The sequence below is a fragment of the Choloepus didactylus genome, chromosome 4, assembly GCF_015220235.1.
Source record: "Choloepus didactylus isolate mChoDid1 chromosome 4, mChoDid1.pri, whole genome shotgun sequence".
In the NCBI taxonomy this organism is placed as follows: Eukaryota; Metazoa; Chordata; class Mammalia; order Pilosa; family Megalonychidae; genus Choloepus; species Choloepus didactylus.
The window spans coordinates 115,099,755-115,126,725 of NC_051310.1; the positions used below are offsets into that span (position 1 = coordinate 115,099,755).

Consider the following 26,971-nt stretch of genomic DNA (forward strand, 5'->3'; position numbering starts at 1 on the left):
AGAATCATGCCCAGACCCCCAGGACGACGTGAGAGTTCTGAATGCTGCAAGATTAAAGCAACAGGTCAAATACAAGGGACCCCCAGTAAGATAAAATGCAGATTTCTCATCAGAAACCATGGAAGCAGAAGGCAGTGGGATGAAATACTTAAAGTGTTGAAAGAAAACAACTGCCAACTAAGAATTTTCTGTCTAGCAAATTTTTTTCAAAAATGAGGGAGAGATTACAACATTCCTGATAGATAAAAACATGGGGAGTTGATTACTACTACACCTGCCCTACAAGCAATGCTAAAGGGAGTTCTTCAGACTGAGAGAAAAGGGACACTAAACAGTGGATTAAAGTGTCATAAAGAAATAAAGGCCTGGGTAATTATAAATGCCAGTACTATTGTATTGTATTTTTAGCATGGAACTCCACTTTTACTTCTTACAGGTTCTTAAATGTAATTGTGTAAAAATAATGACAAATCTATGATTTGGGGGACACAATGTATAGAGATATAATTTGTAACGAGTACAACAAAAAGGCAGGGGGCAGAGAGGTATAGGAACCTAGTTTGTATATTTGTATATGCTATTGAAGTTAATGTTGTATCAAATCAAACGTGATTGGCATAGATTTAGGATACTAATTTAAGCTCCATGGTAACCACAAAGAAAATATCTGAAAAATATGCGCAGAAGGAAATAAGCTACTCAAAAGGGTTTACTACAAAAAATCAAATAAATATGAATAAAGGCAGTAATGAAATTGAGGGACAAAAAAGATATGACTTAAAAACACCAAATAGCAAAATGACAGAAGAAAGTCCTGCATTATTAGTAGTTACTTTGAATGTAAATGGATTAAACTCTCCAGTCAAAAGGCAGAGATTGGCAGAATAGATTAAAAAAAAAAAAAAAGCATGATCCAACTATATGTTGTTTATAACTCACCTTAAATTCAAAGACACGTGTAGGTTGAAAGTGAAAGGATGGAAAAAAATATTCCATGCAAATAATAACCGAAAGAGAGCTGCAGAAGCTATACTAATATCAGATAAAATAGACCTTAAGTCAAAAATTTGTTACAAGGGACAAAGATAATCATTCTATACTGATAAATGGGTCAATTCAAGAAGAAGACAAAACAATTATAAATATATATGCACTTAATGGCAAACCCCAAAATATATGAAGCAAATGTTGACAGATTTGAAGGGAGAAATAGACACTATCTCCCTATCTGCCTGATTTTTCTGTAAACCTACAACTGCTCTAGTAAAATAAATAAATAAAGCAAATATAGGATCTCTGCAATACCATTTGTATAAAAAAGACAAAAATATATCTTTATGTCTGATTGCATATACATAAAGAAAACAAAAATCTAACAGCTGTGGTGGTAGGTTAGGGAACTGTGGTAGTAGGAATTGAGCAGATAGGGGAGAAGATGGGAGGGAGACTTTGCTGTATACCTTTTTTTATTTTCTAATTTTGAACTATGGGATCATTACCTATTGAAATATAAATAAGTTTATAAAAAGGATTGAAAAGGGAAAGTTAGAAAGTAGAAAGAGGTTTTGTTGGAAAGATTTGGACAGAAACAAAATACAAGTAGTTTTGCTAGGCCTCTGGAAACTGGAAAGTTTTTAGGCTGTGTGTGTTTGTTGGTTTTGGTTTCTGAAGCTGTATGATCTCTTTCTACCCACACTTTGTTTATGTATGGCTCCACCAAGGCTGCTACTAAATGGCAGCTTCGGTTCTTAATTGTTACCAGTAGTTTCCAAATCTGGCTGAATATTGCTGTCACCCAGGGAGCTTTTTAAAATAAAGATTCCTGGATCCTTCCCCTAGATCTAATTCAGTAGGACTGGGGAGTCTTTAAATTCTTAATCATATTTATTATAGCTGATTTAAAGTCCTCTCTGCTTATTCTAACCACTATGTCGTCTAATTCTAACCTCTGTTGACTGATATTTTTCCCTTCTTCTTGGATATGGGTGACATTTTTCTGCTTCACAAGTCCAGTAATTTTTGGGGGTGCTGGACATTGTAGATGCTGTGTTGTTGACAGTCTAGATTGTGTTGGCTTCCCTTAAATAATGTTGAGTTTTATACGGGCAGTTAATTTACTGGTGATCATCTTGATTTTGATTTTAAGAGTCTAGTGTAGCCTTTATTTCAGGGAATAACAGTAGAGCTACTCCTGAGGGTAGCCTTCTAGTACCTCAGGTGAGTGAACGAGGTGTTCATTGAGATCTCTCCTCCATTCTGGCTCATCAGAATCTTACTTCTCCACTTTTTGATCTCCTGAATCTTTGTTGAGCTCACACTTCCTGAATGAATAATTGTTCACTGCCAGGTCTCATGGAATATTGCTCTGTGCATGTGCAATTTAATATTCAACCAAAGACCCCGATGCAGATTTTTGAAATGACTTCTCTGTGTAGCTCTCTCTTCTTTATTACCCTGTCCTGTAAATTTTAGCCACCTCAGTAGCCTTTAACTCTGATTGCTCCTTCCTCAGTTCAGTAATTCAAATTGGGCTCAACCATCCTGTGCTACAGTACAGAAAGTATTCAGGCAGAAAACCAAGGAGATCGTAGAGCTTACCTTGTATGTTCCCTTCTCTCAGGGATCATGCCCTGTGTTGCCTAATGTCCAGTGTCCAAAACAGTCGCTTCATACATTTTGTCCAGTTTATAGTTATTTATGGTCAGAGGGCAAATCGAATATCAGTTATTCCATAAAGGCTGGAAAAGGAAATCTCAGATGTGGGAGTCTATGTTAAAAAATAAACAAACAAAACCTCCCAGTTGATTCTGATGAATGCCTAGTCCTATTTCACCTCCTGGATTGGCATTTGGAAACTCTAATGTAAGTGTTTGAAATAAGGGCCCTAGAGACTGAGGAATTATATGCTGCCTGGGGTATTAAAAATATATGTATTTGGATTATATACCTTGGGGTAAAGGAGAAAAACACCTCTAAACAAATATTGAATTCTAATTAGTAGACATCTTTTTTGCAGAGGTTAGCAATTCTGAACTACTTTCTGTACATTTTAGAATTGAACAAATAAAATATATTGTGATGGTGGGAGCCAGATTTCTCACTGTCAGGGTGTTATACAGATATATAAAGGGGGAAGGATAGAATGAACCTAGCAGTGTAGGGTTGGAATAGAAGGTATCAATGTGAACTCATGGGATTAATATATAGCTAGCTAGCTACAAAAATAAAGTACATGAATGGAAATGGTTATAGATGTATGTGAGTGGTTATAAGTATATTTGATATATATGTGTGTACATACATGACTGTTTCTTTGTATGTATGTATATGCATACGTGTGTATAAAATATATATATCCAAGCTCTGTGCTGAGAGGGCCTAGAAGCGATGACATCCCAGTAGTAATGAGCACACCCAAACCCAGATATTGTATTCTAATTATTCTTCTCCACTGAGAGGAACCAGGGATCCTTGCAGAAATGGTTGATTCCAGGGCCGAGGTGGAGGAAGTAGATGAGCCTGGAACATCTTGTTATACAATTGAGAAATGCTCAAAGAATGATGGGGACATATTCCACGAGTCCACACCAATATGAATGAATGAATGAATGAGGAAAGCTCTTTCATACAGTAGAATTTCAACTATTAAATGTAGAAGAAATGATGGAATTAGAAAATCACCTTTTGGCAGCCATCTTAATAATGATTGATACAGTCAGGAATCTTCAATGGATGCTAAAATCAGCAAGTGAAAGTGCAGTAACAGTATATTTACATTGTCTCAAAGTTTCTCACCAAAAGATGCTAATTGATCCTAAGGGTTAAATGATAACTTTAAAGTAAAGACACCTAGCAGATACCATCTTAACCCAAAGGGTCAAAGTTAAATGACAGTAATGGAACTAGTTGACAATATTATACATTCTGATATGATATGCTAAGAAGAACTCAGCATCACTTCTGTGATATTCCTAATAAAAATGCATAATTTGAATCTAATTATGAAGCTGTATCAAACCCAAATTGAGGAAATTGGTAGACATGGGGTGCCAAGTATACACTCCTCCTTCCCCTTTCCCCTCATCCTCTAGTAACCTTTAAGGTAAATCTTTTATACATCTCTAGTATTGCCTCAGGAGAAATTCCTGTAAATGGAATTATTGGGTCAGATGCTGTAAATATACTGGAAAATCCTCTTGGAAAATACTTTAGTGGCACATGTAAAGAGTCTTTAAAAAGTTTGTACTCTTTGACCCAGGAATTGAAGGAAATAATCCCATAGAGGAAAATACTAACATGTACAAAATGTTTGTAGTAAGTTTATAATAATGAAACCTGGAAGAAATGATAGTATCCATTAATTAGGAAATGGCGCCAATATGATGGAATTTCATGTAGCTATTGAAAATTATAAACATAACCAAGGAACCAAAGTATCTGTGTGAGAAATAGATGAAAAAGCTTGACTTTTAACTGCATTATGATTACAGTTAGAAAACTGTGTTTATGTGGACAAAGATTGAGAGAGAACATAAAATGAAAATAATTGTTATGTATACATAGTAAGGTTAGGATATGGTTGATATTTCAGATCCGTACACTTCTTAAACAAAGTTTTGTTGCTTTTGTAGCCCTTTTGATAGGCATTTCAGTTAAGATGCTTGACTTTTTAAAGGGTAGGCAGCAGTGTATCATAGTAATCGTGTTCAATGAACACAATTGGGAAATTTGATGAAGAGAGCCCTCTTTCTGGCTGATGTGCTGAGGAGCATTTCTTATAAGCAGGTAGACCTAGCAGTGAAAGGCACCTGGGTAACAGTTCCCTGATTGTTTAGGTTGTCACCTGTTCAGTTATCCTGGTGAGTAATTCCAAAGGAAAGAGAAAATCAAAAGGAACAAGTGGTTAAGGCAGGGACACTAGTGATACTCACTCCTGTTGACTTAGTTCAGACACTTTTGGAAAGGGCATAAGATTGGAGTCAGAAGGTCTAGATTCATCTCTCACCACTGTTATTTCTTGATTATGTGATTTTACTCAAATCAGTTTTCTTGGTTCCCTGGCTGTAAAATGAAAATGATAAAATAGTAATACCTAACATTTATTGGACATTTATATGCCAGGCATTGTTCTAAATATGTTATAATACACTTTATATACTTCTCATAGCAACTGTATTTTGCTTAATGGCAGCATTAGCAAACTGGAACACCATCATAATACTCATTTTATAGATAAGGAATCTGAAGCTCAGAGAGGTTAAGGAACTTGTCCACTGAAGCATAGCTAGTGTGCGCTAAAGCAGAGTTGTTTTTGTTTTTTACAATCACTCCCCCTGTCTTCTCCCCGCCTCCCCATTCCTTGGTAATCTCTAGTCCACTGTCTATCTCTGTGAATTTGCTGTTTCTAGTTGTCTTTCATAAGTGATATTATACAATTTTTGTTCTCATTTGATTGGCTTATTTCATCGAGCATAGTATTTTCAAGGTTCTTCCATACCGCAATGTATCTCATACTCCATTCTTTCTTATAGCTGAATAATACTCCATTTTGTGTATATACCACATTTTGTTTATCTATTCATGTGTTGATGGTCACTTGTGGTGTTTCCAGCTTTTCACCGTTGTGAATAATGCTGTTATAAACAATGGTGTACAAATATCTGTGAGATCTTTTTCACCTTCTTTGGGTATATACCCAGAAATGTCATATGGTAATTCTATATTTAACTTTTAGAGGAATGACCATATTGCTTTCCACAATGGCTACACCATTTTATTTTCTCAAAAACATTACATTAGTGTTACAATTTCTCTGCAGTCTTTCCAACGCCTGTTACTTTCTCTTTTTTCAATAATAGCCATCCTTGTAGGTGTTAAGTGGTATCTCTTTGTGGCTTTGATTTTCATTTCTGTAATGGCTAATGATATTGAACATCCTTTCATACATTTATTGGCCATTTGTATGTCTTTGGAGAAATGTCTATTCAAGTCCTTTGCCCATTTTTAAATTGGATTGCTTGTTTTTTGCTGTTGCGTTGTAAAAGGTCTTTATATATTACAGATATTAAGCCCTTATCTAATATGTGGTTTGCAACTATTTTCTCTCATTCTGTAGGTTGTTGTCTTTACACTTTCTTGATAATATCCTTTCATGTACAAAAGTTTTTAATGTTGATGAGGTCAAATTTATCTATTGTTTCTTTTGTTGCTTGTGCTTTTGGTGTCATATCCAAGAATCCATTGCCAAATCCTAAGTCATGAAGATTTGGCCCTATGTTATCTTCTAAGAACTTTATAGTTTTAGCTCTTATATTTAGGTCCTTGATCCATTTTGTGTTGATTTGTGTGTATAGTGTGTATAGTGATTTGTATATATAGCACCCTTGTCAAAAGAAATTGGCCCCAGGACCAGATGGCTTCACATGTGAACTCTACCAAGCATTTGAGAAAGAATTAGTATCAATCCTGCTCAAACTCTTCAAAAAAACTGAAGAAGAGGGAAAGCTACCTAACTCATTCTGTGAAGCCAACATTACCCTAATACTAAAATCAAAGATACTACAAAAAAAGAAAATTATAGACCAATCTCTTTAATGACTATAGATGCAAAAATCCTCAACAAAATACTCACAAATTGAATCCAGCACCACATTAAAAAAATTATACATGACAACTAGGTGGGATTTATTCCAGGCATGCAAGGCTGGTTCAACACAAGAAAATCAATTAACGTAATACACCTCATTAATAAATCAAAGCGGAAGAGCCACATGATCATCTTGATCGATGCAGAAAAGGCATTTGACAAAATTCAACATCCTTTCTTGATGAAAACACTTCAGAGGATAGGAATAGAAGGGAACTTTCTCAATATGATAAAGGCAATATATGAAAAATCCACAGCTAACGTCACACTCAATGGGGAAAGACTGAAAGCTTTCCCTCTAAGATCAGGAACAAGACAGGGATGCCCACTGTCACCATTGTTATTCAACATTGTGCTGGAAGTGCTAGCTAGAACAATTAGGCAAGAAAAAGGAATAAAAGGCATCCAAATTGGAGAGGAAGAAGTAAAACTGTCACTGTTTGCAGATGACATGATTCTATATATAGAAAATCCAGAAAAATCTGCAGCAAATCTACTAGAACTAGTCAATGAATATAGCACAGTGGCGGGCTACAAGATCAACACGCAAAAATCTGTAGTGTTCCAAAACACAAGTAATGTGCAACAAGGGGACAAAATCAAGAAAAAAATTCCATTTACAATAGCAACCAAAAGAATCAAGTATTTAGGAATAAACTTAACCAAGGCGACAAAAGACCTATACAAAGAAAACTATAAGAAACTGCTAAAAGAAATTGAACAAGACCTTAAAAAATGGAAGAACATACCGTGTTCATGGATTAGAAAACTAAATATAGTTAAGATGGCAATTTTCCCTAAACTGATTTATAGAGTCAATGCAATACCAATTAAAATCCCAACAACTTACTTTGCAGAAATAATAAAAACAGTTAACCAAATTTATTTGGTAGGGCAAGGTGCCCCGAAAAGCCAAAAATATATTGAGAAAGAGGAATGAAGTGGGGGGTCTCACACTACCTGACTTTGAAACATTCTACAAAGCTACAGTGGTCAAAACAGCATGGTACTGGCATAAGGATAGATATACCAACCAATGGAATTTAATTGAGTGTTCAGAAATAGACCCTCTCATCTACAGACAGTTGATCTTTGATAAGGCAGCCAAGCCAAAGCAACTGGGACAGAGCAGCCTCTTCAATAAATGGTGTTTGGAGAACTGGATATCCCTTTCCGAAAGAATCAAAGAGGACTCCTATCTCACACCTTATACAAAAATTAACTCGAAATGGATCAAAGACTTAAATGTTAGCGCTGAGACCATAAGACTCTTAGAAGAAAATGTAGGGCAATATCTTAAAGATCTTGTGATAGGAGGTGGTTTCCTAGACCTCTCACCCAAGATGTGAGCAACCAAAGAAAAAATAGACAATTGGGATCTCCTCAAAATTAAATACTTTTATATTTGTCAGAAAAGTAAAAAGGCAGCCTACGCAATGGGAGATGATATTTGGAAACGATATATCAGATAAAGGTTTAATATCCCAAATATATAAAGGGATCCTACAACTCAACAACAGAAAGACAAACAATCCAGTTTAAAAAAGGGGAGAACCTAAGATGGCGGCTAGGTGAGACAGGGCAAAAAAACACCTCCATGAAAAATACTAGATAAAAGCCAGAAAGTGACCCAGAACACTAATTCCCAGCGATGCACCAGCCGGACAAGATCTGCTAAATCCACAGGGACTGTGCACTTGGTGAAACCGGGAGTCTGCATTCTGAAACGAGTGAGTGAGCTGGTTGAAAGTCCGGTGGCCACACTGCGCTGTGGGGAAACTGTGGTTTGGCGTTTGGAGATGGACTAGTTCCTTTAAAAAAAAAAAAAAAACCCGGGAGCGGCTGCGGTTGAGACAGTGAGAACTGCACAGTGAAGCATAGCAGGAGCGGGCTGTGCCAACGTCTCAGTGTCTGGCGTGGAGGATAGCCCGCTGCTGATTTTCTCAGGGCCAGGGGTGCAGAGGGGAGCCAAAAGGAGAAAAAAACCACGCCCCTTGCAGCCATCTCCCCAGCGGGCGGCGGACACTTCTGCCCAGGCCTGACCCACAGCCTAGAGCCATGCCAAGAAACCCAGTGTGACGGGGAGTTTTTCCCGTAGCACTGTGCACACGCCACAGTATTGGCCGTGGACAGTGGCCTTTGGTGCATCCGCAGCTGGGAAGGTGGAGCTGTGCGAGGAGCCATCTTTGCAGCGGGCTGGGAGCTCCCCTGCATGGCCCAGCGGCCCAGGGCTTCCCTGGTGTGCCGGTGCGCACTTGTGACGTGGCACAGCCTTCCCTCAGCAGAGGTCCTACAAGAGCACGGCTGAGAGGGGAAACCCCCTCGGAAATCCAAGGGACCCTACGCAAATGCTGGGAACTTGTGGGTCAGCAGCAGAGACAATCTGAGGCAAGACTGAAATGAAGGCTTAGACTCTTGCAATAGTCTTAAACCTCTGGGAATACCTGGGAGGTTTGATTATTAAAGCTCCCCTGCCTCCCTAACCACCCAGACACATGCCCCACGTTCAGGGCAGGCAGCATCAACAACACACCCAAACATAGTGCACCAGTTGAACCCCACAAGAATCAGATCCCCACACACCACAAAGACAAAGTTGTAGAGAACTGACTTAAGGAGAATAGGTGACTCGCGGATGCCATCTGCTGGTTAGTTAGAGAAAGTGTATGCCACCAAGCTGTAAATCTGACAAATTACAGATTGCTATTTTTTATATCCGGAAAGAACCCTATCAAGTAAAGCAAATGCCAAGAGGCCAAAAACAACAGAAAATCTTAAAGCATATGATAAAACCAGACGATATGGACAGCCCAAACCCAAACCCCCAAATCAGAAGATCAGAAGAGACATAGTACTTGGCGCAATTAATCTAAGAATTAAGGACAAACAACGAGAGCATGGCACAGGATATAAAGGACATAAAGAAGACCCTAGAAGAGCATAAAGAAGAAATTGCAAGAGTAAATAAAAAAAATAGAAGATCTTATGGAAATAAAAGAAACTGTTGGCCAAATTAAACAGACTCTGGATACTCATAATACAAGACTAGAGGAAGTTGAACAATGACTCAGTGTCCTCGAGGACCACAGAACAGAAAATGAAAGAACAATAGAAAGAATGGGGAAAAAAAATCGAAAAAATCAAAATGGATCTCAGGGATATGATAGATAAAATAAAATGTCCAAATTTAAGACTCATTGGTGTTCCAGAAGGGGTTGAGAAGGGTAAAGGTCTAGAAAGAGTTTTCAAAGAAATTGTTGGGGAAAACTTCCCAAATCTTCTACACAATATAAATACACAAAGCATAAATGCCCAGCGAACTCCAAATAGAATAAATCCAAATAAACCCACTCTAAGACATATTCTGATCAGACTGTCAAATACTGAAGAGAAGGAGCAAGTTCCGAACGCAGCAAGAGAAAAGCAATTCACCACATACAAAGGAAACAACATAAGACTGAGTAGTGACTACTCAGCAGCCACCATGGAAGCAAGAAAGCAGTGGCATGACATATTTAAAATTCTGAGACAGAAAAATTTCCAACCAAGAATACTTTATCCAGGAAAACGCTCCTTCAAACTTGAGGGAGAGCTTAAATTTTTCACAAACAAATGCTGAGAGATTTTGCTAGTAAAAGACCTGCCCTACTTTACATACTAAAGGGAGCCCTACCGACAGAGAAACAAAGAAAGAGAGAGAGAGAGAGAAATTTAACAGACATATATAGAACATTACATCCCAAATCACCAGGACACACATTCTTCTCTAGCGACCACGGATCTTTCTCCAGAATAGACCATATGCTGGGACATAAAACAAGCCTCAATAAATTTTAAAAAAAATTGAATTTATTCAAAGCACATTCTCTGAACACAATGGAATACACATAGAAGTCATAACCATCAGAGACTTAGAAAATTCACAAACAACTGAAGGGTAAAAATGAGGGGGAGATGAAAACATTCCGAGATAATCAAAAGCTGAGGGACTTCATCACCCGTAGATCAGTCCTGTAAGAAATGCTAAAGGGAACTAAGCAGGCAGAAGGAAGGGACACTAAACAATTGACTGAAACCACATGAAGAAATAACGATTTCCAGTAAAGATCACATGGTAAATATAAATACCAATACTACTGTATTTTTGATTTGTAACTCCACTATTTACTTCCTACAGGATCTAAAATACATAAACAGTAATGATAAATCAATGGTTTTGGACTCAATGTAAAATTTGTAATTTTTGACAAGAACTACATAAAGGTGGGGGAATGGAGGAGCATAGGAACATAGTTTATGTGTCCTATTGAAGTTAAGTTGGTATCAAAGAAAAACAAGATTGTTATAGATTTAAGAGGTTAAGTTTAAGCCCCATGGTAAATACAAAGAAAGTATCAGAGAATGTGACCATAGAGATGAAAAGTAGAGTGTGGGTTACGAGAAATGGGGGAAGGAGCAATGGGGAGTTAAGAAATAAGTATAGGGTTTCTGTTTGGGGTGAAGGGAAATTTCTAGTAATGGATGGTGGGAAGGTGATAGCATTGCAACATTCTAAATGTGATTAATCCCACTAATAGAATGCTAGGGAGGGGTTGGAATGGGAAGATTTAGGCTGTATATATGTTTCCACAACTGAAAAAAAAAAGACAGTCTAAATAGATAATGACAATTAAATGCCAAGGATGATCCCAGATGGGATCTGAGGACGGAGGACAGGAGGCTCAAAGGGACACAGTTGGGACATAAGAAAGTAAAAAAAGTAAATATAGAATGTAAGCTTTGTATCAATGTTGAATTTCTTGAACTTCTTAGCTGCGCTTAATGGGATTGCATAAAAGAATGTTCTTGTTCATGGGAAATGTATATGTGAATTATAATATTTCTTCAAGGATGTGTGCAGCTTGCTCTCATATGTTCAGAAGGCAGAACAATAGATAATGGATGATAGGGAGGGAGGAAGGGAAAGAAAGAAATGGTGTGACAGAATGTTAAAGTTGGTGGATCAGGGTTTCAGGGGAGGGGGGTTGGGGTATGCTGGAGTTCTGTGTATGGGGTTTGTATTGTTTTTGCAACTGTTCTTGTAAGTTTGAATTTATTTCAAAATAAAATTTAAAAAATAATAAATAAAGCAACCATCAGAAAAAATATATATATATGTGTGTGTGTGTATATATATATATATCACCCTGATGGCAAATAAATAAATTAAATAAACAAACAAATAAACAAACAAACAAAAAAAAAACAGAAATGATAAAAGTACCAGTTGGATACATCACAAAAATATCAACTATACCAAAAAGCATGTTGCAATAAAGGAAGAAAGAGACAAAGAAAGAGATATGAAAAAAAAAAATGGGCAAAAGACATGGACAGACACTTTTCTGAAGAGGAAATACAAATGGCTCAAAAACATATGAAAAAATGCTCAACTTCACTGGCTATTTGGGAAATGCAAATCAAAACCACAATGAGATACCATCTCACACCTACCAGAATGGCCATTATCTAAAAAACAAAAAAGTACAAGTGCTGGAGAGGATGTGGAGAAAGGCACACTTATTCGTTGTTGGTGGGAATGTAGAATGGTGCAACCACTCTGGAAGACAGTGTGGAGGTTCCTCAGGAAACTAAGTATAGATTTGCCATATGACCCAGCTATTCCATTGCTAAGTATGTACTCAGAGGAACTGAAAGTTAAGACACAAATGGGCATTTGTAAACTGATGTTTACTGCAGCATTATTCACAATTGCCAAGAGATGGAAACAGACCAAATATCCATCAACAGACTAGTGGATAAACAAACTGTGGTATATACACATGATGGAAAATTATGCAGCTGTAAGACAGAACAAAGACATGGCACATGTAATAACGTGGATGATCCTTGAAGACATTATGTTGATGAAGTTAGCCAGAAACAAAAGGACATATACTGTGTGGTCTCACTAATATGAACTAACATTAATGAGCAAACTTTGAGAGTTAAAAGCTGGTAACACAGGCTACCAGGAGATAGAAAGAGGGTAGAGTTTGGACTTTTGATGCTGAAGGACTACAGAATGTTCAGCAGGATTGATTGTATAGATACAGAAATAAGTAGCATAATACTGTGTGATGGTAGCACAATATTGTAAGTACACTGAACAAAGATGTCTGTGAGTAAAGCTGAAAGAGGTGGGATAGGGGAATGTATGGCACCAGAGGTAAAGATAGATGATAAAGACTGGGACTGTATAACTTGGCAAAAACTGGAGTGGCCAATGACTGTTACTAAATGTACAAATATAAAAACATTTTTACGTGTGGGAAAACAAATCAATGTCAGTCACGCAGAGTGTTGAAAATGGGATGGTATTTGGGAAAAAACATAATCAAAGCAAACTGCAGTCTATGGTCAGCAGTAACATTGTAATATGCTTCCATTAAATGTAAGAAAGGCAACATACCAAAGCTAAATGTGTATGAGAGAGGAATATAAGGGAGGGATGGGATATGGGATTCTTGGTAGTGGTGGTGTTTTCTGTCCTTACTATATTGTATGACATTTTATTTTTCTTTTTATTATCTTTTTTATTATTTGCTAAAAAAAAACAAAACTTTTTTTCTTAGTAACCAATATGTTCAAGTACTGATTGTGGTGATAAATGTACAACTGTATGATGATACCGTGAACAGCTGACAGTACACTGTGGATAAATGTATGGTATGTGAATATGACTCTATAAAATTGTAGGAAAAAATATAAATAGGGGTAAAAGTGCTGGAGAAAACATGGAGAGAGGGATGTACCTATTTACTGTTGATGAGGAGGCAGAATGGTGTCGCCTTTCTGGAGGTTACTGTGGTGGTTCCACAAGAAGCTAAGTATGTGGGGACCATAAGGTCCTGCAACTTCCTTATGGGGTATGTCATTGGAAGATCTGAAAGCAGACACATGAATGGACATTTGCACACTGGTGTTTATGGAGGCAGTATTCATGATCTGCAATGTGTGGAGGTGGCCTAAGGGTACACTGACTGAGGAACAGATTGGTGAACTGTGGTGTATGCATACAATGGAATACTGAGAAACTGCGAGAAAGGAGTAAAGCTGTGAGACATGAAACGAGGTAAATGGATCCCGTAGGCAGCATTTTGAGTGAAGGATGCCAAAAACAAAGGCAAACACTATAATGCCTCACTAATATGGACTAACTACAATGTGTAAATTCAGAATTGAGTCTTAGAGCACGGCCTAACAGGGAAACAATTATTGTGATGATCCCTAGATTATAAGCTCTTAGAGCATTCAAATCTATTCCTGAATTGTAATGGCTGTCTCCAAACTCTGAGATGCTGATCCCTTTGTGTATAACCTGATTGGTCTCTGGAACACTGGGTATTTGTGTGACACCTGAAACTCAGAGCTAGAGCTCGGCAGATATGAATGTCAGCATTAGTGCATACAGCAACTGTTAAAAAAAAAAAAAAAAAGCTGAAAAAGAGTCCAGACTTAAATTAAAGATATCAGCGAAGCAGATCTGGTTAAGACTAGGGCAAATTGGGCCAAAGGGTAAATGTTGAAACTGACTGTGTATTAAAACTTCAACTTCCATGTGAGACCAAGGGAAGAGATGTTCATTTGGTGCAGGATCTATATTTTCTAAACAGTATAACCTCTACAGTCAGTTTGTTCAAACACCACAATTACATGGAATGTTGAATAGGAAGTGAGATATGGTAAGTTTGTGTAGGTTAGAGTGACATAGTGACACATCCAAAAGTAATTTGGTCGGGAAATAGAAATACATATGCAGGGCTCCCCTGAGGAGCTGGGGGAAAATGCAGAGGTGTTGGACTTCCTCACCTGGATTGTTGCTGATGTTCTCAGAAACATTGAGGACTGACAGCTTGGTATGCTGAGCCCTCTTTCTTGGGACTTGCCCTTATGAAGCTTGTTACTGCAAAGGAGAGGCTAAACCTGCCTATAATTATGCCTAAGAGTCTCCCCCTGAGTGCCTCTTTGTTGCTCAGATGTGGCCCTCTCTCTCTAGCTAAGCCACCTTGGCAGGTGAATTCACTGCCCTCCCCCCTACATGGGACCTGACTCCCAGAGGTGTAAATCTCCCTGGCAACACAGTGTATGACTCCTGGGGATGAATCTGGACCCAGCATCGTGGGATTGAGAACATCTTCTTGACCAAAACGGGGATGCGAAATGAAATGAAATAAAGTTTCAGTGGCTGAGAGATTTCAAATGGAGTCGAGAGGTCACTCCAGTGGACATTCTTATGCACTATATAGATAACACTTTTTAGGTTTTAATGTACTGGCATAGCTAGAAGTAAATACCTGAAACTATCAAACTCCAACCTGGTAGCCTGGACTCTTAAAGACAATTGTATAAAAATGTAGCTTACAAGGGGTGACAGTGTGATTGTGAAAACCTTTTGGATCGTACCCCCTTTATCCAGCGTATGCATGAATGAGTAGAAAAATGGGGAGAAAAACGAAATGAAAAATAAGGTGGGAATGGGGGGATGATTTCGTTGTTCCTTTTTACTTTTATTTTTTATTCTTATTCTGATTCTTTCTGGTGTAAGGAAAATGTTCAAAAATAGATTGGGGTGATGATGATATGTGAACAGTTGATTATACACCATGGATGATTGTATGGTATGTGAATATATCTCAATAAAACTGAATTTAATTAAAAAAAAAAAAAAAAAAGAAATTGGCCATAGGCCCTGTCCCTATCAGGATGGTGGAATGAGACACTTCAGGGCACTGTTCCCCTATAGAAGCTTTGAACAACCAGCAAGAACGAGCAGAGACTTCTTTCTAAAAACTCCAAAACATTTAAAGGATTGCAGAAACAGAGCAAGCACTGAATCAAGAAAGAGGCCACTTAAAAGTGGTAGGATCTCATGGTGCCCTGGCTGGCAACTCCCTATCCCCTTGCCAGCTTGGCACAGAGATAGCCCATGCTCTCACTATGGATTCCTGGTCCTGGTTCCAGAGAGAGCAGAGTAACCCTTATACACATATTGGGAGCATGTATGTCCAGGCCAATTTGCCTGGTGATGGCCTGAGGGACTCTCTGCAGACTTGCCCCTCATGGAAAGTGACGCACTACACTCTCCTACAGAATGTTACAGAAAAGCAGTGAAGTTGTACTGCCTGAGATAAGGAACTGCTGGCTGTAGGACATACAGTGCAGTGCCCAGGAATGTCAGAGACCTGTTTCCTAGGGAAGAGGGGTATTTATATTCATATAAATGGGGGGAATCCTAGGGCCACATGTGCATGCCCAAGAAGAGGCATGCACAGAAAGTATCAGGGATACCCCTATGCTTTGGCCTGGAGCTATTCTGTAAACGATTGTATGGATAAGCCCTGAAGGAGAGCAGTTGCAGAGGTTGATTGAGAAAGGTTTTTTTCCTTTTTGTCCTCCTCCTCTTCCTCCTCCTCCTTATTTTGGTTAGCTCCTGGCCTTCAAGGAATGCTCTGTCATAGCACTAACTTGACACAGACTTAAGGAACAGATGCCTCAGAGTCTAAATTCCAGCAATAAAACACTAAAATATCAAAATGTCCAGGTTTCAACAAAAGTTTACAAAATATACAAAGAAACAGGAAGCAACAGCCCAGGCAAAGGAGGAGATTAAAACATTAGAAAGCATCAGTGAGGAGGATCAGATCTTGGACATACCAGACGAAGACTTTAAAAACTGCTCCTAAAAAGAGCTAAATGGAAACATGAACAAAGAACTAAAGGAAATCAGGAAAATGATAGATGAACACAAAGAAAATATCAAAAGAGAGATGGAAATTATGAAAAGGAACCAAACAGAGATGAAGACCACAGTAACAAGTTTTAAAATTCCCTAGAGGAGTTCAACAGCAGATTGGAACTGGCAGAAGAAAGAACCTTTGTAATTGAAGATAAGACTATTGAAATCATTCAGTCTGAGGAACAGAAAGAGGAAAGAATGAAGAAAAGTAAACAGGGCGTGAGGAACCTGTGGGATACCATCACATTACCAATACATGCATCCTGGGAAGAGGAAGGGGAAGAAAGAGAGAAAGGGGCAGCGATAATATTCAAAGAAATAATGGCTGTAACTTCCCCAAATTAATAACAGACTTGAATATACACATCCAAGATGCTCAACAAATTCCCAAGAGGATAAACTCAAATAGACCCACACCATGTTATGTTGTTAATCAAACTGCTGAATGCCAAAATTAACAGAGAATTCTGAAATTTACAAGCAAGAAGCAACGTGTCACATACGCAGGAGCCCAAATAAGATTACATGTTGATTTCTTGTTGGAAACCATGGTGGGAAGAAGGCAGTGGGAAGACATATTTAGAGTGCTGAAAGCAAAAAATTGCCAAACGAGAATTCTGTATCCAGCAAACTGTCTTTCAAAAATGAGGGAGGGATTAAGACATTTCGAGATAAACAAAAGCTGAGGGACTTTGTCACCATTAGACTGGCCCTACAAGAAATGCTAAAGGGAGTTCTGTGGGTTGAAAGGAAAAGACACTCGACAATGGACTGAAACCACATGAAGAAATAAAAAATAAAGATCTCTGGTGAAGATGATATTGGTAAATATAAATACCACCACTATTGTATTTTTGATTTGTAACTCCTCTTTGTACTTCCTACAGGAGCTAAAAGGCAAATGTATAAAATGTAGTGATAAATCAGTGGTTGGACTAATAATGCATAAATATGTAATGTGTGACAAGAACTACATAAAGATAGGGGGGCAGCAACGTAAGAACATAATTTAAGTTGGTGTCCAAGCAGTTGAGACTGTTACAGATTTAGGATATTAAACTTAAGCCCCACGGTAACCACAAAGAAAATAAGAGAGACTGCAAACTCCTCATAGAGACATAAAGTAGAGTACACGTTACCAGGGGAGGCAGGCAAAGGCAAAGGGAGTTAACATGAAATGAGTATAGGGTTTCTGTTTGAGATGAAGGGAAAGTTATAGTAATGGATGGTGGTGAGAGGGTACTGCAACATTGTGAATGTAATTAATCCTGCAAAATAATATGCCTGGGATGAGTGGGAAAGGGAAGATTTATGTTGTATAAATGTTTCTGCAATTTTAAAAAAGAAAGAAAGGAAGAAAAACTAAAGAGATAATGACAATTAAATGCAATACATGATACTGGATGGGATCTAAGAATAGAGGAGAAAATCCTCAGGACATTATTGGGACATAAGAAATTAGAACATAGAATGTGAGCTTTATGTGAACAATTAATTTCTTGAACTTGATAACTACATTTAAGGTGATTATATAAGTGTTTATTCTTGTTCATAGGAAATGTACATGGAAGTATTATGTGTTCAAGGAGTATGATTTGTGCAACCTACTTTCAAATGTTCAGAGGAGAATAAGTAGGGAGGGAGGAAGGGATGGGGGAGGAGAAGGAAGGGGGGGCAAAGGTGGCAAAATGTTAAAATTGGTGGATCTGAGAATTGGGCTGGGGGAGTGATATGCTGGAATTCTTTGTTTGGGGTTTGTATTAATTTTGCAATTGTCCTGTAAGTTTGAAATTATTTCAAAATAGAAAGTTAAAAAATCAACTGGCCATAGATATGTGGGTTTATTTCTGGACTTTAAATTGTCTTACATTGGTCTATTTGTCTGTCTTTATGCCAGTACCACACTGTTTTGACTACTGTTGCAATTTGGGATTGGGAAGTACAAGTCCTCCAATTTTGTTCTTCTTTTTCAAAATTGTTTTGGCTCTTTGGAACCCCTTGTAGTTCCATATGAATTTGAGAACTGGTTTTTGCATTTCTGCAGAAAAGGCTGCTGGAAATTTGATAGGGAGTACATGGAATCTGGAGCCAGGTTTTGAACCCAAAGCATCTATCTCACTTATGCTATATACTGCTTCCCTTGAAGGTGATGATACTCAAGAAAGTGCTTTTAAGAAACTGTGAAACAGTTGTTACTTACTTCATAGTTAAAACACCAACAGTCATTAGAACACATAAGGATGCTCAGATGGCACACAAATAAGAAGTTAAGGAGAGAAATTCTCCCAGATAAGCTCTAAACCCAGTCCTTTAATGGGAGACCCTATTAAGAAAAGGATATAATCTCTTTAGAGTTCCCCAATATTTATTACAGAACTATATTACATACCAGATTCTGAGCTAGACAAAGTTGTATCTTATCTAATCCATTTTACTCTTCTGCGATTTTTCAGATGATTCTGTTAGAAAACCTAATGGTACTTAGAAGACCAAGAGCTATTTAATTTCATCCATCCCCAAAGATAGACAATTTAGCAATTAAATTTTGCAGCATTGGGATAGTTTGGGGTTTTGTTGTTTGCTTTAAACAAACCTAAATACTAAGAAAATATTCCTGATAGGATAAAAAGGCCTTACTTATTAGTTGGAAGAGGAAATAAACTCTTCCAAATCTACAAACCTAGAGAGTTAGAGAGATCTTTTTCATTCTTTTTTTTTTTAATGCAATTTTATTGATATACATTCACATACCATACAGTCATCCAAAGTGTACAATCAGTTGTTCACAGTATGATCATGTAGTTGTACATTCATTACCACAATTTTTGAACATTTTAATTACTCCAAAGAATAAAAATAAAAATAAGAATAAAAGTAAAAGTAAAGATGACCACCCAAAACATCCCATACTCCTCCTCCCCACCTATTGTTCATTAACTTTTTGTCCCCATTTTTTTTACTGATTTGTCCGTGGTCCTATTCATTCTGAAGTTTACTTTTTCAAAACTCGTTATTGAAATACTCTCTCTTAATAATAAGAGCAATTTGATTTATTTTCTGCTGTGTAAGAGTGTGGATTTATTTTAAAATTCATTCCTTATTTTATGGTGGGGAGCAATGGAACACTGATACTGAGGATCTGTTCCAAACCCAGTTTTAATTTCTAATTCAGGTCTCAACTAGAAAACTACTGATTGAACTGTGATTTAGCATTGAGGTGACAAACTTCAGGGGAGCTTGTGTCAGGATTCTAAATTTGAGAGATTTCTGTGGCCCTTTTTTTTTAAGTGGCTCTTGGTTTTAATTTTTTGCATGGTTAGGCCTGTTGTGGGCATTCAGTGAAGTTTGATAAATGAATTGACCTTTGCTTGAAAGCAGATTGATATAGTAGAAAGGGCCTGGATTTTGCAGTGGTCTTGAGTTCCAGTCCCAACTTTGACACTTTAACTAGCTCAGTGAGTTTGAGCAAGTTACATTGTGACCTTGGTTTCATAATATGTAATATTGGGTTGGTAATACCTGTTTCACTGGATTATCATGAGGGTAAGTAAGACTACATACATGTTAATGAAGTCCCTAGCATGGTGCCAGGCTCAAAGAAGACGATCAATAAATATTAATTCTCGTCTCTTCCTTTGGAGTCACTAGCAATGCCACCAGCCCAGGATGTATCTTTTAAGTTCACAAGGGAACATCCTCACTCTCCCTCTACACATTATGGTGAAAGATGGAACAGTGACCTCCACCTCTGGATTGAGCCAAACAGCTGTAATACTGTATGGAGACACCTAGACACATCTGTGTTTTTTTTAAGAACCGGAAGAGATAACTGGGGCTCTTTTTTTTTTCTTCTCCACAGGGCTGTGCTTAAGAGTAAAACTTCAGCGATGTTTACCATTTAAACATAAGGTAAGGAAGATGGGGTGTGGTTTTTTTGGGGGGGTTATTTTTTGATAATTTTATTGAGGTATAATTTTATAAACTGTATTTTACAATGTAGTGGTTATTCACAGATTTGTATAACAATATCAAGTTTAAAACATTTTTATCATCCATAAAAGAAACCCCATACCCATTAACAATCACATCTATTTTCCTCAGACATCCAACCCCACCCCACCCCTACCCCCAACTCCGTGCAACCAATAATCCACTTTCTGCCTCTAGATTTGCCTTTCTGGATATTTCAAATCGATGGAATCATGCAATATGTGGTCTTTTGTGATTAGCTTCTTTCACATAGAATGTTTTTTGATTCATCCATGCCATAGCATGTATCAGTATTTTATTCATCTTTATTACCAAATAATACTTTATTGTATAGATATATTACATTTTATTCATCAGTTGATGGACACTGTGCTGCTTCCCACTTTTTGGCTATTATGAGTAATAATTCTATGAATGTTTGTGTACATGTTTTCAATTCTTCTAGGTATAAATTTCAATTATATATCTAGGAGTGGAATTGCCAGGTCATATGGTAATTCTATGTTTAACTTTTTGAGGAACTGCCAGACTATTTTCCATAACAGCTGTACCATTTTACAATCCCTTCAGCAGTGTATGAGAGATCTAATTTCTCCACATTCTTGCCAACATTTACTATCTTTTTGATTATTGCTAGAGGTTATAAAGTTATATATCATTGTCTTTTGTTTTGTTTTGTTTTTATTAAAGAAGTTATAGGTTTACAGAAAAATCATGCTTAATATACAGGGCTCCCATGTACCACCTTAGTATTAACAACTTACATTAGTGTGGTACGTTTGTTACAATTCATGACAGAACTTTTTTTAATAATTGTACTTTTTTTATTATTATTGTATTTTAAAACTCTCTGTGTTAGTGTCCTACCTTAGAAGTATATCATGCAAGTACCTGTCTGTATTAGTGGTGATGATCTGTGGGAAACATGCCTTTAAACCCCTTTCAATCCTATTCACCTTCAATACGACTCTGATACTTAATAATCCCATTAACAAACAGTCGTCACCCCTATCCATTCCTATACCACTGAATTCACCATCATTAACATATCTGAATATATGAGATTACATTCCCCCTCACTAGCTTCTGTCTATCACTAGGTCCCCAATGTTCTACATTACAAGACATTGATTTTACATTGTTCGGAGAGTTCATAGAAGTGGTAACATACAATATCTCTCCTTTTGCATTTGACTTATTTCACTCAGTATTATATTGTCAAGGTTCATCCATGTTGCCATATGTTTCAGAACCTTGTTCCTTCTTACTGCTGCTTAGTATTCCATCATATGTATATATCACATTTTGTTTATCCATCATCTGTTGAAGGACACTTGGATTGTTTCCGTCTCTTGGCAATTGTGAACAATGCTGCTATAAACATCAGTGTACAAATGTCTGTTCGTATCACTTCTTTCAACTATTCTGGGTTTATATTGAGAAGTGGAATTGCTGGATAGTAGGGTAATTCAATATCTAGTTTCCTGAGAAACCACCAAACTTTCTTCCACAGCGGCTATACCATTATACATTCCCACCAGCAATGAATAAGAGTTCTAATTCCTCCACATCCTCTTCAGCATTTATTGTTTCCTGTTTGTTTAATGGCAGCCATTCTTATTGGTATGATATAGTACCTCATTGTGGTTTTGATTTGCATGTCCCTAATAGCTAGTGAAGATGAGCGTTTTTTTTCATGTGTTTTTTAGCCATTCGTATTTCCTCTTTGGAAAAATACCTTTTCATATCTTTCGCCCATTTTATAATTGGGCTGTTTGTACTACTGTTGTTGAGTTGTAGGATTTCTTTATATATGCAAAATATCAGTCTCTTATCAGATACATGGTTTCCAAATATTTTCTCCCATTGAATTGGCTGCCTCTTCACCTTTTTGACAGTTTTTTTAGGCACAGAAGCTTTTGATTTTGAAGAGTTCCCATTTATCTGTTTTTACTTTTGTTGCTTGTACTTTGGATGTAACACCTAAGAAGCTACCTCCTATTATTAGCTCCTGAAGATGTTTCCCTATATTATCTTCTAAGAGTTTTATTCTGCTGTCTCTTATATTGAGGTCTTTGATTCACTTTGAGTTAATTTTTGTTTAGGGTATGAGGTATGTTTTGGTTATAGATATCCAGTTCTCCCAGCTCCATTTGTTGAAGAGACTGTTCTGTCCCAGTTCTGTGCATTTGGGGGCCTTATCAAAAAACAGTCAATCAGTCGACCATATATCCGGGGGTCTATTTCTGAACTCTCAGTTCAATTCCATTGATCAGTATGTCTATCTTTGTGCCAATACCATGCTGTTTTGTGCTATTAACTATAGTCCATGGTTTACGTTAGGGTTCACTGTTAGTATTGTATAGTCCTATCAGGTTTTTTTTTCTTAATTCTGATTCTAGTAATATATACAACCTAAAATTTCCCCTTTTAACCACATTCAAATATAAAATTCAGTGCTGTTAATTACATTCACAATGTTGTGCTACCATCACCATCATCCACAACCAAAACATTTCCATCATTCACATTGGAACCCTGTACATTCTTTTTTTTTTTCTTTTTGCCAGAAAGTCACAGCTTTAATATTAGCTGCCCTACATTTTGCTTTGATACATATCTTTTCCTCAGTGATAACCAGCAAAGGATCGATGCTCAGGGAGCCACACGAAAATATGGAACACTTCATCAAATTTGCGTGTCATCCTTGTACAGGGGCCATGCTAATCTTTTCTGTATCGTTCCAATTTTATTATATGTACTGCTGAAGCGATCACAGAACCCTGTACATTCTAAGCCCAACTTTTCATTCCCTATCCCCACCCCATCCTATGGCAACCTATATTCTAGATTCTGACTCTAGGAGTTTGCTTATTCTAATTTTTTCATATTAGTGAGAAAATACAATATTTGTCCTTTTGTGTCTGGCTTATTTCACTCAACATGATGTCTTCAGGGTTCATTTTGTTGCATGTATCAGAACTTCAGTCTTTTTTATGGCTGGATAATAATCCATTGTATTTATATACCACATTTTGTTTATTCTTTCATCTGTTGATGGGTATTTGTGTTGCTTCCATCTTTTGGCAATTGTGAATAATGCCACTATGAACATGGGTGTGCAAATATCTGTTCAAGTCACTGCTTTTAATTCTTTGGGGTATGTACCTCATGGTGGGATTGCTGGTTCATATGGTAGTTCTATACTTAGCTTTCTGAGGAACTGCCACACTGTCTTCCAGAGTGGCTGCACTGTTTTATATTGCCAACAGCAATGAATAAGTATTCCTATTTCTCTGTATCCTCTCCAACACTTGTAATTTCCATTTTATTTTAATAGCAGCCATTTCAGTGGGTATGAAATGAGATCTTATAATGGTTCTGACTGGCATTTCCCTGATGGCTAATTATGCTGAGCATCTTTTCATGTGCTTTTTGGCCATTTGTGTAATTTTGGAGTGATATCTAATCAAGTTGTTTGCCCATTTTTTAATTGGGTTGTTTTTTTGTTATTAAATTGAAAGATTTTTTTAATATATCCTGAGTATTAAACCTTTATCAGATATGTGGTTTCCAAATATTTACTCCCTGGTGTAGATTGTTGTTTTATTTCATGATAAAGTTCTTTGACACACAATAGTTTTTAATTATGATTAGGTCCCATTTATCTAGTTTTTCTTTTGTAGCTTGTGTTTTGGGTTTAAAGTCTAAGAAACCATTGCCTAACAAGCTTCTGAAGATGTTTCCCTATGTTTTTTCTTCTAAGAGTTTTATAGTTCTGGTTCTTGTATTTAGGCCTTTGATACATTTTGAGTTGATTTTTGTATGTGGTATAAGGTAGGGAATGCTTATTTTGCAAATGGAGATCCAGTTTTCCCAGCACTGTTTGTTGAAGAGACTATTCTTTCCCAGTTGAGTGGTCTTTGCCCTCTTGTCAGAAATCAGTTGGCCATAAATGTGAAGGTTGATTTATGAGTTCTCAATTCGATTCCATTGGTCTATATGTCTGTCCTTGTGCCAGTATCATGCTGTTTTGATTACTGTGGCTTTGTAGTGTTAAAATTGGAAGGTTAGTTTTCCAATTTCATTTTTCTTTTTCAAGATGGCTTTGGCTGTTTCAGGGCCCCTTACCCTTCCATATAAATGGGTAGTTGGCTTTTCCATTTCTGCAAAAAAGATTGTTGGAATTTTGTTGGGAATTGCATTGACTCTCTAAATCGCTGTGGGTAGAATTTGATATCTTAACAATATTTAGTCTTCCAATTTGTGAATTTGAATGTCCTTCCATCTATTTAGGTCTTCTTTGATTTATTTGAGCAATGTTTTATAGTTTTCTGAGTACAAGTCCTTTACATCCTTGGTTAGATTTATTCCTAGATATTTGATTCTTTTAGTTGCTATTGTAAATGAAGTTGTTTTCTTGATTTCCTCTTCAGATTGTTCATTATTAGTGTATAGAAACAACACTGAGTTTTGTGTGTTGATCTTGTACCCTGCCACTTTGCTGAATTCATTATTAGGTCTAAGAGCTTTGTTGTGGGCTTTTCAGGATTTTCTGTATATAGGATCATGTCATCTGCAAATAGGGAAAGTTTTACTTCTTCCCTTCCAATTTGGATGCCTTTTATTTCTGTTTCTTGCCTCATTGCTCTGGCAAGAATTTCTAGTACAGTGGTGACATTGGACATCCTTGTCTTGTTCCTGATCTTAGAGGGAAAACTTTCAGTCTTTCACTATTAAGTAGGATGATAGCTGTGGGTTTTTGTGTATTCCCTTTATCATATTGAGGGAATTTCCTTCTATTCTTAGTGTTCCAAGTGTTTTTATCAAGATGGAGTGCTGAATTTTGTTAAATGTCTTTTCTGGATCAATTGAGATGATCATGTGGTTTTTAACCTTTATTCTGTTAATGTGCTATATTACATTACTTGATTTTCTTATTTTGAACCACACTTGCATACAGGATAAATCTCCTTGATCGTGGTGTATAATTTTTTTAATGTGCTAATGGATTAGTTTTGCTAGTGTTTTGTTGAGGATTTTTTTTATCCCTATAAGAGATACTGGTCTGTAATTTTCTTTTCTCATGTTATCTTTATCTGGCTTTGGTAGGAACATGATGTTGGCCTCATAGAATGAATTTGGGAGAGTTCCCTCCTCTTTGATATTTTGACAAGAGTTTAAGTAGAAGTGGAGTCAAGCCTTCTTGGAATGTTTGGTAAAATTCCCCTCTGGAGCCATTTGGTCCTGGGCTTTTCTTTGCTGGAAGGTTTTTGATTACTGATTCAATCTCTTTACTAGAAATTGCTTTGTTGAGATATTCTGTTTCTACCTGAGTCAGTGAAGGTAGTTTGTGTGTTTCTAAGAATTTGTCCATTTTATCTAGATTATCTAATTTATTGGCATATAGTTGTTCATAGTATCTTCTTATAATTCTTTTTCTTCCTGTGAGGTCAGTAGTAATGTTCCCTTTTCATTCCTGAGTTTCGTTATCTGTATCTTCTCTCTTTTTTTCTTTGTAAGTCTAGCTAAAGGTTTGTCAATTTTATTGATCTTTTCAAAGAACCAACTTTTGGTTTTGTTGGTTCTCTCTTGTTTTTTTGTTCTCTATTTCATTTATCTCTGCTCCAATTTTTTTTTATTTTTTTCCTTCTGCTTGCTTTGGGTTTAGTTTGCTCTCCTTTTTCTAGTTCTTCCAGTTTTGTGGATTGATGTCTGATTTGAAGTCTTTCTTCTTTTTTAATGTAAGTATTTAGAGCTATAAATTTGCCTCTCAGCACTGCCTTTGCTGCATCCCTTAAGTTTTGGCATGTTGTAATTTCTTTTTCATTTGCCTTAAGATGTTTCCTAATTTCCTTTGCTATTTCCTTTTTAACCCTTTTTTTGTTTAAGAGAATATTAATTTCCAGATAATTGTGAATTTTCCTTTTCTTCCCTTGTTATTGATTTCTAGCTTCATTCTGTTGTGGTTGGAGAAGATATTGTATCTTGTATGTACAATTCAAATATTTTTTAATTTATTAAGACTTGTGTGAGTTAACATATGGTCTATCCTGGAGAATGATCCATGTACACTCAAGAAGAATGTGTATTCTTTTGTTGTTGGGTGAAGTGTTCTCTATGTGTCGGTTAAGTCTAGTTGGTTTAGAGTATCATTCAAGTCTTGTACTGATCTTCTGGCTAGATGTTCTATCTATCTTTGAAAGTGGTGTATTAAAATCTCCTATTAATGTAGAACCGTCAGTTTCTCCCTTCAAATCTGCCATTTTGGTTCATATATATTTATAATTGTTACATCTTCTTTTTTAATAGACCCCTTTATCAGTATATGGTTACCGTCTTTGTCCTTCGTAACAGTTTTTTACTTAAAGTCTGTTTTATCTGAGATTAGTATAGCTGTTCCAGCTGTCTTGTGGTTACTACTTGCATGATACATATTTTTTTCCATCCTTTCACTTTCTGCCTATGTATGTCTTTGAATTGAAGTGAGTCTCTTGTAAGCAGCATATAGTTCAGTCATGCTCTTTAATCCATTCTTCCAGTCTCTGCCTGTTGAG

At 36.8% G+C, this 26,971-nt stretch overlaps 1 protein-coding gene and 1 non-coding gene across 3 annotated transcripts in view; one reads left to right on the forward strand and one right to left on the reverse strand.

Annotated features, from left to right (window-relative positions):
* The window catches only part of CIAO2A (cytosolic iron-sulfur assembly component 2A), a 69,479-nt gene that overhangs the window by 17,577 nt on the left and 24,931 nt on the right, over window positions 1–26,971 (forward strand). For both annotated transcript variants that reach the window (XM_037833734.1, XM_037833735.1), the window contains exon 3: window positions 20,284–20,333. In XM_037833734.1, the coding sequence (XP_037689662.1) occupies window positions 20,284–20,333 (50 nt within the window). The remainder of the gene's footprint in view (window positions 1–20,283; window positions 20,334–26,971) is intronic.
* Window positions 23,084–23,191, reverse strand: LOC119533523. The gene has a single exon (XR_005216653.1). It is a non-coding gene; the product is annotated as a U6 spliceosomal RNA (small nuclear RNA).